Raw genomic sequence first — 17,465 nt, 5'->3', positions numbered from 1 at the left:
TTCTCAGCTGCAATATCTGCTGCATCTCCTCAGCCCTCAATGCAGTCACTACTGCTCCCGTCCCAATAGAGACACACAGGTGAGACACACACATTAGACACACAGGTGAGACACACATATTAGACACACAGGTGAGACACATAGACGAGACACACAGACGAGACACACACAGGTGAGACACACACATTAGACACACAGGTGAGATACACAGACGAGACACACAGGTCAGACACACAGGTGAGACACACAGGTGAGACACACACATTAGACACACAGGTGAGACACACAGGTGAGACACACAGACGAGACACACAGGTCAGACACAGGTGAGACACACACATTAGACACACAGGTGAGACACACAGATGAGACACACACATTAGACACACAGATGAGACACACACATTAGACACACAGGTGAGACACACAAATGAGACACACAAATGAGACACACAGATAGGACACAGAAATGAGACACACAGGTGAGACACACAGGTGAGACACACAGATGAGACACATAGATGAGACACTCACATTAGACACACAAATGAGACACACAGATGAGAGACACAGATCAGACACACAGATCAGACAACACATTAGACACACAGGTGAGACACACAGATGAGACACACAAATGAGACACAGGTGAGACACACAGATGAGACACGCGCATTAGACACACAGTTGAGACACACAGATGAGACACACAAGTGAGACACACAGATGAGACACGCAGGTGAGAGACACAGATGAGACACACAAATGAGACACACAGATGACACACAGATGAGACACACAGGTGAGAAACACAGCTGAGACACACACATTAGACACACAAATGAGAAACACAGGTGAGACACACAGGTGAGACACAAATGAGACACAGATGAGACACACAAATGAGACACACATTAGACACACACATTAGAGACACACAAATGAGACACACAGGTGAGACACACAGATGAGAACCACAGATGAGACATACACATGAGACACACAACTTAAACACACAGATGATGAGACACACATATAGAGACACACAAATGAGACACACAGGTGAGAACCACAGGTGAGAACCACAGGTGAGACACACAGGTGAGACACACAGGTGAGACACACACATTAGACACAAAAATGAGAAACACAGGTGAGACACACATTAGACACATAGGTGAGAAACACAGGTGAGACACACAGGTGAGACACACACATTAGAGACACACAAATGAGACACACAGGTGAGACACACAGATGAGAACCACAGATGAGACACACACATGAGACACACAACTTAAACACACAGATGATGAGACACACATATAGAGACACACAAATGAGACACACACACATAGAGATGGGGGAGAGACAGAGCAGAATTGCTGCAGACTCACACACACACAGTGGATCCATTGTCCCTTGTTTAGAGGCAGAGGAGATGCTGAAGGCCGGGGGATGGGGGCTGATATCACAAATATACAGAGAACCCCCCCCCCCCCCCGATTCAGAGGATTGTGTATAACTGGAGACTGCAGTATATTGTGTGCCCCCCGGGAGGGAGTGGGTCAGCATCTTCTGGGGGGAAGGGGGTTATTTATTTGGAACAAATATGGCGGCGCTGATGGATGAATTACTAACGACTTGTTTTGTCACTGGACTACAATTCCCATCAGCCCCCACTGCAGGGAAAATGCCCCCCAACAAGCACATCCCCTCCCCCCGTGACTCACGTGCACAGGAATAATGGGGGGGTTATTGCAGAGCCTTTAGCAGAGGCCCAAGTGGGAGTAAAAATGGTGTCAGGGGCCTCTCTCTTTATCAACCAGGGGAAGATTTGGGGGTGAATAATAATTGATATCAGGGAGGATCTATTTTTCCTCTATATTGTAGTGCCCCCAGGAGCTTACACTTTCTCCAAATACACCCTCCTCCCCTATAGTGAATCACTTGGGGGGCTAATACATCTCCCAAGGGACCCCCGCTCCCTATAACACTTGGGGGGGGGTAATTCTTCTCACAAGGAAATCTCCAGCTCTACTTACAATACAAGATAGATCCAATAGATTTTCCATGTGAATATAAAGTGTAGTGGGATAATATTCCAGGCCTGACTCTTATTCACATGGGGTCAGTGTTCCACAGAAATGGAAGTGACGGATTCTATTGATGAATATTAGTGACTGTTTCCTCTCATGTTCCACCAACTTCTCCTCTTTTCATTCAGTTAAACTCTTCTCTTTCTTCATGTTCCTTTTCTGTGGCTTCACCAAAATGCTCTTCAGTCTTCCCACTTCTCCCCCCCCCCAATCCATCTGTCAGTTCCCATATTCTTTTCCTGTTGGGATCTCTGTTCCACCAATACCTTCTCTCATCTCATGTCTTCTCTCTTACTCCACTAAATTCCTCTTTGAATCCATGAGTAGTCCTACTAACCCCCTCTCTGTTCCTCTCTTTTCCTCTGGTCTCATGTAAACCTTTCTTTTGTTTTCACTGTCACCCAAAATGTCTCTCCTGCCTTCCATTTACTTTATTCTGGTCTCCATCATTATTCATTATTCTTCTCTTCTGTAGTTCCACCAAAACCCTTCCTTGTCTTCCCTCTCCTCGTCTTTGGTGTCATTGATTTTTTCTCATTTTTTCCTCTCTTCTGAGGAAAGAGAGGAATATGCTCATAACCCTTTCCTTTCAGATCTTACCTTCTGTTCCCTCCACAACCCTCACTTTCCTCTCTTACCCTTTGGTCTCACCAAACCCCTTTTTGCCTCACTGTTCTTAACACACCAAAGCCTCTATTAGATACTTCTCTATCTCTTCTGTCTCCTGCTCTCTGGTCACCATGGAACCCCTTCTTGTCTTGTCTATACCTTTTTGTCACCCACAGTTGTCATATAGTTGCCTTTTCATACCCTCTGATCCTCCTAAAACAATTTCCTGCATTCTGTGTCCTACTCCTGCCTTCTATGGATTATACCCTGGTTCCACAAAACCCTATACTGCCTTCCCTCCCTGACCTCTGGTGCCAACAAAACCCCATTCCTGTCATTTCTTATACTGGGTTCCCACCAAAACCTCCACTCTCTTCTACACGTGAGTTCCATCAAAAGGCCCTTCTGCTGTTTTATCTCCTATTCTGGTGCTACTAAAACTCTTTCCTGGCTGTCAATTCTTACCCTCCAGTCCCACCAAAACCTTCCACTTGTCATTGCTCCTCTTATCATTGGTTCATCAAAAGGCTCTTCTGCTTTCCCATCTCCAATTTTTGTGCTACCAAAACTCCTTCCTACCTGTCAACTCTTATTCTCCAATCCCACCCAAACCTTCATTTGTCATTGTTCTTTGACTCATTGGTTCCATCAACTGGTTCTTCTGTTTTCCCATCTGAAATTCTTGTGCTACCAAAACTCCTTGCTACCTGTCAACTCTTACTTTCCAGTCCCACCAAAACCTTCATTTGTCATTGCTCTTCTTCTGCTTGGTTCCATCAAAATGCTTTTCTGCTTTCCCATCTTCTATTCTGTTGCTACCAAAACTCCTTTAACTCTTACTTTCCAGTCCCACCAAAACCTTCGTTTGTCATTGTTCTTGTACTGCACGGTTCCATCAAAAGGCTCTTCTGCTTTCTCATCTCATATTCTGGTGCTTCCAAATCAACTGAAAATGAACTCTGGAGACCCACGGTAATTTCATTGTACTTTATTTCACAACATGTTTCGTGCTTCATCAGCACCTGATGAAAGATATTTATATCGGAAACATGTTGTGAAATAAAGTACACCGAAATTACAGTGGGTCTCCAGAGTTCATTTTCAGTTGATTTGGAAGTTTTGTGGCTTGATGGGGCCACTACCCTGTAGAGGACACCCTGAAACGTATGAAGTTAGGGACCACCAAAACCTTTTCTGATTTCTGGTGCTTCCAAAACTCCTTCAACTTTTACTTTCCAGTCCCACCAAAACCTTCATTTGCCATTGCTCTTCTACTCCTTGGTCCATCAGTAGATTCTTCCCCATTTCTTATGTTGGTGCCACCAGAAGACTTTCCTGACTTTTCTCTCTACATTTCAGTTCCACCTAAACCTTTTTTGTCTTCATCTCGTCACCCCTTGTGCCACCAAAGCCCCCTCCTGCCCTATGGCCCCACACCAATAACCGTCTCCTCCATTTCCCCTCATCCCTTTCCAGACTTCTCTGTCACCCCCATGTGTTTCTCTCTCAAGCCCCCGCTGTTATCCCCCCCCCACTCTCAGTCTTGTTCATTCTCACATTGACTAATTATATGTTCGTTATAATAATTGTGGGATTGGAAACTATAAACAGAAGGAGCCGTTTAATTAAGTGAATGATCCTGTGTCTGTGGGACTGGGGGTGTTGGGAGTCACGGGGGGGGGCATTTGAATGAATTTGGTGTTTTTCTGACACGATTCTCTCTTCACTCCAGTCCTGCCAGGCCTTTCCATGCCGCTCCCCAGGGGCCCCACTTGTCACTGCCGACCCTGTGTCCCTGTGAAGGATGGAACGTAACAGAGTGGCCCCCCACTTTGCCTCCATTTTGTTTTCCAACAAACATCTGCTCTGACCGACGGAGGGCTCCTCCAGCCCCCGACACCCCTTTTTATGAACTTACTGGAGATCCATTCCCTCACCCCCCCTTTTTTATTTTGACCAAATTAATATTTAATTGTCCCACAGGATCGTTTCATTCTCTTGGTACAAACCCCACATTTTCCACAAAACCCCATTTTCCACTGGAGTCGAATTTATTAAAATCGGAGAATATTTTTTGACCAGAATCGATTGTTTTCCAATTTTGTAATTTCTCTCGCTGAAGCCCCCCCGTCTATTTTGTATATTTCGTGCCCCCCCTCCTCTGTATTTGCACAACTGGGCCCATTGGAACTTTACAAAAGCCCTGTTCCATCCAACGTTCCCCCCCCATGGCGCCGGACTTCCGTGCCCCCCTGATCCTGTGGCTTCTGGCCGCTTGCCCGGCGGAGGGGCAGAAAGGAGACGACAAATACCCCGTGGTCAACACCAACTATGGAAAACTACGGGGGGTGAAAAAAGATCTGAACAATGAGATCCTGGGTCCAGTGGTCCATTATTTGGGAATTCCCTATGCCACGCCCCCCATTGGCGAGAGGAGGTTTCAGCCCCCGGAAGCCCCAGCATCATGGACAGAGATCCGGAATGCCACAACGTTTGCCCCAGTCTGTCCTCAGAACCTCCACGGAATGTTACCGGGAATCATGATCCCCCTGTGGTTCACAGAGAACATGGACGTGGTGGCGGGGTACGTGCAGAACCAGAGTGAGGACTGTCTCTACCTCAACATCTACGTCCCCCTGGAGGATGGTAAGAAGCCTTATTTACTAAGGGAAGCTGGGGGCGGGGCATCCAGTGAGTGGGGGGGGCAGTGAGTGAGGTGACTGTAATACTCAGCACTCACCTCCTGCTGCCCAATTGAACTGACAGTCAGTACTGCTCTCCTCTGCAGCCGGGGCTAGAACTCTGTGCCTGTGGGGCTACTTGGGCCACTAGACCTACCCCCAGTTCTGCTACCAACTAAATAGAGTGGCACTAAGTATCACCATAATTCTACAACTCAACTGCCTCACCCCTAACAGCCTACACTTTGTACCTCAGGAGCAACATCCACATAGTGTCCGACATCCCCCGATTTAAATACTAAATGTGTCCTCCCTAATACTGATCTCTCCTCTCTGTATAACAGTACTGAGTATCTCTCCTCTGATACTGATCTCTCCTCTCTGTATAACAGTACTGAGTATCTCTCCTGATACTGATCTCTCCTCTCTGTATAAACAGTACTGAGTATCTCTCCTCTGATTACTGATCTCTCCTCTCTGGAATGATATACAGTACTGACAGTATCTCCCTCTGATACTGATCTCTTCCTCTCTGCTATAACAGTACTGAGTATCTCTTCCTCTGATACTGATTCTTTTTCTCCTCTCTGGCGTCCTTCATATAACCAGTACGAATCTCTCCTCTGATACTGATCGTCTCCTCTCTGTATATACCAGTTACTGAGTATCTCTCCTCTGATACTGATCTCTCCTCTTGTCATAACAGTACTGAGTATCTCTCCTGATACTGATCTCTTCCTCTCTGTATACAGTACTGAGCTATTCTCTCCTCTGATACTGATCTCTCCTCTCTGTATAACAGTACTGAGTAATCTCTCCTCTGATACTGATCTCTCCTCTCTGTCTGTATAACAGTACTGAGTATCTCTCCTCTGATACTGATCTCTCTCTCTGTATAACAGTACTGAGTATCTCTCCTCTGATACTGATCTCTCCTCTCTGTACTATAACAGTACTGAGTTATCTCTCCTGCTGGCATACTCGATCTCCCTCTCTGCTTATTAACAGTACTGCACTAGTATCTCTCCTCTGACCTTACTGATCTCATGCTCTCAATGACTATAACCAGTACTGAGTATCCTCTCCTCTGATACTTAGATCTCTCCTCTCTGTTATAACCAGTACTGAGTTCTATCTCTCCTGTATTACTGGAATACTCTCCTCTAACTGTTTTATAACGTAGTATCTGAGTATCTCTCCTCTGATGACTGCATCTCTCCTCTCTGTATAACAGTACTGTGAGCTAATCTCTCCTCTGCATACTGATTCTCTCCTCTCTGTTTATTATAACATACTGAGTATCTCTCCTGTATCTGATCTCTCCTCTCTGTCCAACTTTATCAAATTTATAACAGGACTGAGTATCTCTCCTCTGATACTGATCTTCTCCGTCTCTGTTGGACCTATAAACAAGTTACTGAGTTATTCTCTCCTTGATACTCGATCTCATCCTCTCTGATAACCAGTACTGAGTATATCTCTCTCCTGATTACTGACAGCTCTTCCTCTCTAGTATAAACAGTACTGAGGCTATTCTCTCCTGATACTGATCCTCCTCTCATGTCCTTGTTATAACACATCTACTGAGTGATCTCTCCTCTGATACTGATCTCTCCTTCTGTATATACAGTACTGAGTATCTCTCCTTTCTGATACTGATCTTCTCCTCTCTGATTTACCAGTACTGAGTCATCTCGCCTGGATACTGCATCTCTCCTCTCTGTATAAACGATACTTGAGTCCTAATCTCTCCTAGAATACTCATCTCTCCTCTCTGACTATAACAGTAGCTGAGTAATCTCTCAATTTGATACTGCATCTCTCCTCTCTGTATTATAACAGTATCGAAGTATCTCTCCTCTTGATATCTGACTCCTCTCTGTATAACTCAGTACCTGAGTATCTCTCCCTGATACTGATCTTCCCTCTCTGCTATAACAGTACTGAGTATCTCGCCTGATTACTGATCTCTTCCTCTCTGTTGTTAGTAACATACTGAGTATCTCTCCTGATACTGATCTCTCCTCTCGCTATTTGTATAAAACAGTACTGGAAGGTGATCTCTCCTGATACTGATCTCTCCTCTCTGGCTATTATAACAGTACTGAGTATATCCGCATGATACTGATCTCTCCTCTCTGTACTAACAGTACTGAGTATCTTCTCCTCTGATACTGATCTCTCCTCTCCTGCTGTATAACAAGTACTGAGTACTCTCCTGCTGATACATGATCTCTCCTCGCTGAGCTATAACAGTACTGAGTATCTCTCCTCTGATACTGATCGCTACCCTCTCTGTATAACAGAGCTGAGTATCTCTTTCCTGATACTTGACTCTCCTCTCTGCAGTTATTATAACAGGTACTGGAGATCTCCCGTCTTGATACATCTCTCGCGCTCTGATAACAGTACTGAGTATCTCTCCTCTGATACTGATCTCTCCGCTCGTTTGCGTTACTAACAGTACTGAGTAGATCTCTCCTGATACTGATCTCTCCTCTCTGGCTATAACAGTACTGCAGTATCTCTTCCTCTGATACTGATCTCTTTCCTCTCTGACTCTTATAACTGTTATGTCTATTTATCTCTCCTTGTGCAGTACTTGATCTCTCCTCTCTGGAACTATATAAACAGTTACTGAGGTTATCTCTCCTGATACGGATCTCTCCTCTTCTGTTTATAACAGTACTGAGTATCTCTCCCTCGATTACTGCACTCGCCTCTCTGCTATAACAGTATGTTGCAGTATCTCTTTCATGATACTGATCTCTCCTCTCTGATATAACAGTACTGAAGTATCTCTCCTCTTGATACTGATCTCTCCTCTGCTGCCTATGTATAACAGTACTGAGATCTCTCCTCTGATACCTGATCTCTCCTCTTCTGCGATTACATAACAGTATTGAGTATCTCTCCTTCTGATACTTGATTCCTTTTTTCTTTTCTTTTTTTCCTCTCTGGTATAACAGTAACTGAGTATCTCTCCTCGATATCATCTCCCTCTCTTGCTATAACGAGGTACTAGGTATCTCTCCTGATACTTCGATCTCTCCTCTCTGACTTATAACAGTACTGAGTATCTCTCCTTGATTACTGATCTCTCCTCTCTGTAACAGTACTGAGTATCACTCCTCTGATACTGATCTCTCCTCCTCTGTTTATAACAGTACTGGTATCCTCCTGATACTGATCTCTCCTCTCCTACCATCTTATATAACAGTACTGAGTATCTCTCCTGATACTTGATCTCTCCTCATCTGTTAATCTTACGTTATAACAGTACTGAGTATCTCTCCTGATACTGATCTCTTCCTCCTCTCGCCTTAGATACGTACTGAGTATTCCTCTCCTCCTGACTACTGATCTCTGCCTCTCTGTGTATCGATGGATTCTTCTATAACTAGTACTGGAGTATCTTCTTCCTCCTATACTGATCTCCTTCCTCTCTGATATAAACGCAGGTACTGAGCTATCTCTCCTCTGATACTGATCTTCTCCTCTTCTGTAGTCTATAACGAGTACTGCAGTATCTCTCCTCTAGACTGATCATCCCCTCTCTGTATAACAGTACTGAGTATGCTCTCCTCCTGATTACTGAACTCTCCTCTCTGTGATATAACAGTTTACTGAGTATTCTCTCCTCTGATACTGATCTCTAACCTCTCTGCTATAACAGTAACTGATATCTCTCCTCTGATACTGATTCTCTCCTCTCTGATATAACAGTGACTGCAGTATATCTCCTATACTGATCTCTCCTCTCTGTATAACAGTACAATGAGTATCACTCTCTTGATTATGGATCTCTCCTCTCTGTCTTATACAGTACTGAGTAATCTCTCCTCTGATACTGATCTCTCCTCTCTGTATAACAGTACTGAGTATCTCTCACTGATACTGCCATCTCTCCTCTCTGTATAAACAGTACTGAGTATCTCTCCCTCTGATACTGATCTCCTCTCTGTATAACAGTACTGAGTATCTCTCCTGATACTGATCTCTCCTCTCTGTATAACAGTACTGAGTATCTCTCCTCTGATACTGATCTCTCCTCTCTGTTATAACAGTACTGAGTATCTCTCCTCTGATACTGATCTCTCTCTCTGTCTTATAACAGTTACTGAGTATGCCTCCTGCGATACCTGATCTCTCCTCTCTGGTATATAACAGTACTGAGTATCTCTCCTGCTGATACTGATCTTCTCGTCTCTGTTTATAACATATACTGTAGTATCTCTCGCTTGATACTGATCTCCTCCTCTCTGTACTTCGCTTGATACATGTACTGAGTATCTCTCCTCTGATACATCTCTCCTTCTCTGCCTCTATTATCTAACAGTACATGAGTATCTCTCCTCTGATTTACTGATCTCCCCTCTCTGTTATAACAGTTACTGGAGATCTCTCCGCTATACTGATCTCTCCTCTCTGGCTCAGTCGTATTAGAACAGTACTGAGCTATTCTCTCCTCTTGAACTGATCTTCTCCGTCTCTTGTATACCAGGTACCTTGATGTATCTCTCCTCGTGCATATCTGATCTCTTCCTCTCTGCGTCCTCTTTATCAACAGTAACGTCGAGTTCTACTCCTGATTACGTTGATCTCTCCTCTCTGCTGTCTTGTGGTCCTATCTGCTATAACAGTACTGAGATCTCGTCCTCTGATACTGATCTCTCCTCTGGATATAACAGTACTGAGTATCCTCTCCTCTGATACTGTTGATCCTCTCCTTCTCTGCGCAATGTATAACAGTATCTGAGTATCCTCTCCTGATACTGATCTCTCCTCTCTGATTATACACAGCTACGTGATGTATCTCTCCTCTGATATCTGATCTTCTTCCTCCCGTCTGTCTATAAACAGTAACTAGTATCTCTCCTCCTGATCACTGATCTCTCCTCTTCTGCCCGTGGTTCCTATAACAGTACTGAGTATCTGCTCCTCTGATACTGATCTCTACTCTCTGAAATTATTAACAGTACTGAGTATCTCTCCTCTGCATACTGATCTCTCCCTCTCTGTATAACAGTACTGCAGTATCGTCTCCTGATATCTGAAAATCTCTCCTCTCTGCTCCTGTTATAACAGTACTGAGTACTCTCTCCTCCTGATCACTGATCTCTCCTCTGCTGAACTATCACAGTACTGAGTACTCTTCCTCTGATTACTGATCTCTCCTCTCTGTCTATAACAGTACCCTGAGATCTCTCGCTGATACTGATCTCTCCTCTCTTGTATTAACAGTACTGAGTGAATCTTCTCCTCTGATACTGATCTTTTCCTCTCTGTAACAGTACTGAGTATCTCTTCCTGATACTGATCTCTCTCTCTGTATTAACCAGTACTGAGAGTTCTTTCCTCCTGATACTGATCTCTCGCTCTCTGCTATAACAGTCATCTGACGTATCTCTCCTGCTGCATACTGATCTCCTCCTCTCTGACACGCTTCTTATTCTAAACCTATAACCAGTACCTGGCAGTTATCTCTCCTCTGATACTGATCTCTCCTCTCATGTCTATAACAGTAACTGGAGTATTCTCTCCTCTGATACTGATCTCTCCTCTCTGTAGTATAACAGTACTGAGTATCTCTCCTCTTGCATACTATCTCTCCTCTTCTGTGTTGTAACAGTTAACTGAGTCATCTCTCCTGAACTTGATCTCTCGCTCGTGTCTGCTATAACAGTACTGAGTATCTCTCCTGATTACTGATCTCTCCTCTCTGTTATTAACAGTACTGAGTATCTCTCCTGATACTGATCTCTCCTCCCTGCTGTATAAACAGTACTGATATCTTCCTTCTGATACTGATCTCTCCTCTCTGGCTAGTAACAGTACTGAGTATCTCTCCTCTAGATAAACTGAAGTCTCTCCTCTCTGCTGCTATAACAGTACTGAGTATCTCTCCTCTAACTGATCTCTCCTCTCTGGCGAGCGTAGTCATAACAGTACTGAGTATCTCTCCTCTGTATAACTCTGATCTCTTTCCTCTTTAGTTATAACAGTATCTGAGTATCTCTCCTCTTGATACTGATCCTCTCCTCCGCTGATAAACAGAACTGGTTATCTCGCCCTGATAGCTGATCGTCCCTCTCCTGCTCGGCCCGCATCCACCCCCGTGGATGGCCATGTGTTCGGGATCCGATACTCGTTTGGTGTGGCGTGTGGTGTATGGTGTTGTGGTGTTTTTCGTGGTTGTGTGGGTGTGGTGTGGCCATTAATTATTATATCCAGTATTGTGCATCATGTTGCATCGAACCCTGAGACCGCGTATAACAGTACTCTGAGCTATCTCCTACCTGATATGTCATTCCCTCTCTGTTATAACAGTACTGAGTATCTTTCCTCTGATTACTGCGCACTCTTCTCCTCTCTGAATTATAAACAGTACTGAGTATCTCGTCCTGATACTGATCTCTTCCTCTCTGCTATAACAGTACTGAGTATCTCTCCTCTGATACTGATCTCTTCCTCTCTTGTATAACCTAGTTACTGCAGTAGCTCTCCTCTGATACTGATCTCTCCTCTCTGGTTATAACGTACTGAGTATTCTCTCCTCTGATTACTGATCTCTCCTCTCTGCTCGTTATAACCAGTATACTGAGTATCTTTCCTCTCTGATACTGATCTCTCCTCTCTGCGATATAACAGTACTGAAGTATCTCTTCCTTGATACTGATCTCTCCTCTCTGGTCAATTATAACAGTACTGAAGTTATCTCTCCTCTGAGACTGATCTCTCCTCTCTTGATATAACAGTACTGAGTTTATCTCCTCCTGAATACTGATCTCTCTCTCTGTTTCGTTAACAGTACTGAGTATCTCCCTCTGATTACTGATCTCTCCGTCTCTGATAACAGTACTGAGTAATTCTCTCCTGATTACTGAATCTCTCCTCTCTGCTATAACAGTACTTGAGCAAGTTATTCTCCTCTGCATAACTGATGCTCTCTCTCTGACCTTTGTACATAACAGTCTACTGAGTATCTCTCCTCTGATACTGAATCTCTCCTCTCTGATTATAACAGTACTGAGTATTCTCTCCGTACTGATACTGATCTCTCCTCCTGTATACACAGTACTGAGTAGCTGCTCCTGATACTGATCTCTCCTCTCTGACCCTCTATTATATACAGTACTGAGTATCTCTCCTCTGATACTGATCTCTCCTCTCTTGTATAACAAGTTACTGGGCTGAGTAATCTCTCCTGATTACTGATCTTCTTCCTCTCTGTGATCCGACCTAACAGTACTGAGTTATCTCTCCTTAGATTACTGATCTCTCCTCTCGTGCCTATAACACGTACTCGAGATCTCCTCCCTCTGATACTGATCTCCTCCTCTCCGGCTTTATAACAGTACTAGTAGTCGCCTCGCTTCTGATTACTGATCTCTCCTCTTCTGTCTCATCATAACAGTTACTGAATCCTCCTGATTACCTCGAATCTCCCCTCTCTGTATAACAAAGTACTGAGTATCTCTCCTCTGATACCGATCTCTCCTGTCCTGTCTATAAACAGTAACTGCAGTATCTCGTCCTTCTGATTACCTGACGTGCTCCCCTTCGATTTTAAACTAGTTACTGCAGTATCTTCTCCTCGGTGATTACTGATCCTCTCCTCTCGGTTATAACAAGTACTGAGTATTCTCTCCTGATACTGATCTCTTCCCTCTCTGTTCACCTTATAACAGTACTGAGTATCTCTCCTCTGATACTGGATCTCCCCTCTCGCAGTATAAACCAGTTACTGAAGTATCTCTCCTCTGATACTGATCTCCTGCCTCTGCTGTTTATAACAGTACTGAGTATCTCTCTGATACTTGATCTCTCCTCTCTGTATAACAGTTACTGAGTATCTCTCCTGTACTGATCTCCCCTCTCTGTTTATAACAGTACTGAGTATTCTCCTCTGATAATGATCTCTTCCTCTCTGTATCATACAGTACCTGAGTAATCTCTCCTTCGATACTGCATCTCTCCTCTCTGTTATAACAGTACTGAGGTATCCGTCATCCCCGCTCCTGATACTGATCTCTCCTCTTTGCGGATAACAGTACTGAGTATCTTTCCTCCTGATACTGATCTCTCCTCTCTGCGAAGTTAGCTTATAACAGTTTATCCTGAGTATCTCTCCTCTGATACTGGCAATCTTCTCCGTCTCTGATTTACGTTATAACAGACTGGAGTATCTCTCCTCTGATTACTGATCTCTTCCTCTTCTGCTGTATAACAGTACTGAGCTAATCTCTCCTGATACTGACTCTCCCTCTCTGACTTAATTAACAGTACCTGAGTTATCTCTCCTGATACTGTCTCCCCTCTCCTGATAACCAGTTACTGCAGTATCTCTCCTCGGTGATATCCATTCTGCTCCTCTCGTGATCTATAACAGTACTGAGTTATTCTCTCCTCTGATAACTGATCTCCCCTCTCTGTATAACAGTACTGAGTATCTTTCTCTCTGATACTGATCTGCCTCTCTCTGTAAACAGTACTGAGTATCTCTCCCTCTTGATATACTGAGTCTCTCTTTCCTCTCTCCTTATCGTATAACAGTACTGCAGTATCTCTCCTCTGATACCTGATCTCTCCTCTCTGTCAACTGAAACAGTACTGAGTATCTCTCCTCTGATACTGATCTCTCCTCTCTGTCTGCTACTATAACAGTACTGAGTATCTCTCCTCTGATACTGATCTCTCCTCTTCTGATACTAACCAGTACTGAGTATCTCCCTCTGATACTGATCTCTCCTCTCTGATTCGTATAACAAGTACTGCAGTATCTTCTCCTCTGATTACTGATCTCTCCTCTCTGATTATAACAGTACTGAGGTATCTCTCCTGATACTGATCTCTCCCTCGCTGCGTATAACAGTACTGAGTATCTCTCCTGATACTGATCTCTCCTCTCTGTTTAAACAGTACTGGAGTATCTCCCCTGATACTGATCTCTCCTCTCTGTATAAACAGTACTGAGTATCTCTCCTCTGATACTGATTCTCTCCTCTCTGGATCTATAACAGTACTGAGTATCTCTCCTGATTACTGATCTCTCCCTCTCTGTATAACAGTACTGAGTATCTCTCCTCTGATACTGATCTCTCCTCTCTGTATAACAGTACTGAGTATCTCTCCTTGATGACTGATCTCTCCTCTCTGTATAACAGTACTGAGTATCTCTCCTCTGATACTGATCTCTCCTCTCTGATTAACAGTACTGAGTATCTCTTCCTCTGATACCTGATCTCTCCTCTCTGTTTATAACAGTACTGAGTATCTCTCTGATTACTGATCTCTCCTCTCTGCTATAACAGTACTGAGTATCTCTCCTGATACTGATCTCTCCTCTCTGTTATAACAGTACTGAGTATCACTCCTGATACTGATCTCTCCTCTCTGTATACAGTACTGAGTATCTCTCCTCTGATACTGATCTCTCCTCTCTGTTATAACAGTACTGAGTATCTCTCCTGATACTGATCTCTCCTCTCTGCTATAACACGATGAGTACTCTCCTCTGATACTGATCTCTCCTCTCTGATATAACAGTACTGAGTATCTCTCCTGATACTGATCTCTCCTCTCTGTATAACAGTACTGAGTATCTCTCCTCTGATACTGATCTCTCCTCTCTGTATAACAGTACTGAGTATCTCTCCTGATACTGATCTCTCCTCTCTGTATAACAGTACTGAGTATCTCTCCTGATACTGATCTCTCCTCTCTGTATAACAGTACTGAGTATATCTCCTGATACTCATACATAGCTATGTATGGGCGTAAGTAACTATGTATGTGTGTAAGTAGCTATGTATGGGTGTAAGTAGCTTATTTTGGGTATAAGTAGCTATGTATGGGTGCAAATATCTATTTATGGGTGTAAGTAGCTATGTATGAGTGTAAGTAACTATGTATGGGTGTAAGTATCTATGTATGGATGTAAGTATCTATGTATGGGTGGAGGTAGCTATGTATGGGTGTAAGTAGCTATGTATATTTGTAAGTAGCTACAGTGTATATCATTACTGAGTATCTCTCCTGATACTGATCTCTCCTCTCTGTATAACAGTACTGAGTATATCTCCTGATACTCAAACATAGCTATGTATGTGTGTAAGTAGCAATGTATGGGTGTAAGTAGCTATGTATGGGTGTAAATAGCTATGTATGGGTGTAAGTAGCTATATATGTGTGTAAGTAGCTATGTATGGGTGTAAGTTGCTATGTATGGGTGTAAGTTGCTATGTATGGGTGTAAATAGCTATGTATGGGTGTAAATTGCTATGTATGGGTGTAAGTAGCTATGTATGGGTGTAAGTTGCTATGTATTGGTGTAAGTTGCTATGTATGGGTGTAAGTAAATATGTATGGGTGTAAATAGCTATGTATGGGTGTAAGTATCTATGTATGGGTATAAGTAGCTATGTATGGGTGTAAGTTGCTATGTATGGGTGTAAGTTGCTATGTATGGGTGTAAGTAGCTATGTATGGGTGTAAATAGCTATGTATGGGTGTAAGTAGCTATGTAGGGGTGTAAGTATCTATGTATGGGTTTAAGTAGCTATGTATGGGTGTAAATAGCTATGTATGGGTGTAAGTAGCTATGTAGGGGTGTAAGTATCTATGTATGGGTTTAAGTAGCTATGTATGGGTGTAAATTGCTATGTATGGGTGTAAATAGCTATGTATGGGTGTAAGTTGCTAAGTATGGGTGTAAATCGCTATGTATGGGTGCAAATAGCTATGTAGGGGTGTAAATAGCTATGTATGGGTGTAAATAGCTATGTATGGTTGTAAATAGCTATGTATGGGTGTAAATAGCTATGTATGGGTGTAAGTAGCTATGTATGGGTGTAAGTTGCTATGTATGTGTGTAAGTAGCTATGTATGGGTGTAAATAGCTATGTATGGGTGTAAGTATCTATGTATGGGTGTAAGTAGCTATGTATGGGTGTAAATAGCTATGTATTGGTGTAAATAGCTATGTATGGGTGTAAATTGCTATGTATGAGTGTAAATAGCTATGTAGGGGTGTAAATAGCTATGTATGGGTGTAAATAGCTATGTATGGGTGTAAATAGCTATGTATGGGTGTAAGTTGCTATGTATGGGTGTAAATCGCTATTTATGGGTGTAAATAGCTATGTATGGGTGTAAATAGCTATGTATGACTGGCAATCTGTGGGTTCTGGCAAATGCCAGAGGGGCTGCTATAAGGTGCTATAGAAAGTCAGTATTTAGTGGGCTGCTGGGGGCTGGTTGGGACTCTGTGTACCCGAAATGCCAGGGCCTATTTTAATTCTCAGTCCGGGCCTGGGTGTAAGTTGCTATGTATGGGTGTAAGTAGCTATGTATGAGTGTAAATATCTATACATGGGTGTAAATATCTATGTATGGGTGTAAGTAGCTATGTATGGGTATAAGTAGCTATATATGGGTGTAAATATCTATATATGGGTGTAAGTAGCTATGTATGGGTGTAAGTAGCTATGTATGGGTGTAAGTATCTATATATGGGTGTAAGTAGCTATGTATGGGTGTAAGTAGCTATGTATGGTGCAATTATCTACCAGGATCAGTTTTAGGGCTTCCTGCCCATGTTTATTTTCCAGCGGCTGCAGAATTTCCCCTCGGGGGGGAATGTAACCGAAGAAGAAAGAGTTTAACAGAAGAATAAGTTTCTTGGCTAACAGAAAATAATTTCTTTTCTTTCCTTCTGACACTGAGCTCTCCATCAGTCTCACTCACCCACACCTACTGCTCAGCGTCAGGTCTACTAAATAGTCCTGGGTCCTCCTGTAAACCTGGGCTAAGGATTTGGGAATCCATCCAACCCTACTCTTGTGGATTCCAGTAAGACCAGCCCCACATCACAATTACAGAAAACCTGCTGAGAGACAAAGTGTTTTGCTGCTACTGGTCTCCTCTCAGTAAAAATGCCTGAGAATCCGTGGCCCAACTTACATGCCACCACTCAACTTTCCCCCGGACCTTTTTGTCACCATACCACACTATGTATAGTTGCTATGTATGGGCACAAATAGGTGTTAGTTGCTATGTATGGGCACACATAGGT

The 17,465-nt window shown here is 43.3% G+C and overlaps 1 protein-coding gene across 2 annotated transcripts in view; it reads left to right on the top strand.

Moving 5' to 3' along the window:
• Positions 1-17,465, top strand: part of nlgn2.L (neuroligin 2 L homeolog) — a 40,746-nt gene that overhangs the window by 991 nt on the left and 22,290 nt on the right. For both annotated transcript variants that reach the window (XM_041587415.1, XM_018253888.2), the window contains exon 2: positions 4,441-5,354. In XM_041587415.1, coding sequence (XP_041443349.1) covers positions 4,937-5,354 — 418 coding nt within the window. In that variant the 5' untranslated portion in view covers positions 4,441-4,936. The remainder of the gene's footprint in view (positions 1-4,440; positions 5,355-17,465) is intronic.

The sequence above is a fragment of the Xenopus laevis genome, chromosome 3L (genome assembly GCF_017654675.1).
Source record: "Xenopus laevis strain J_2021 chromosome 3L, Xenopus_laevis_v10.1, whole genome shotgun sequence".
In the NCBI taxonomy this organism is placed as follows: domain Eukaryota; kingdom Metazoa; phylum Chordata; class Amphibia; order Anura; family Pipidae; genus Xenopus; species Xenopus laevis.
Note: the sequence above shows the minus strand (reverse complement) of the source record. Positions and strands in the feature narration are given on the sequence as shown.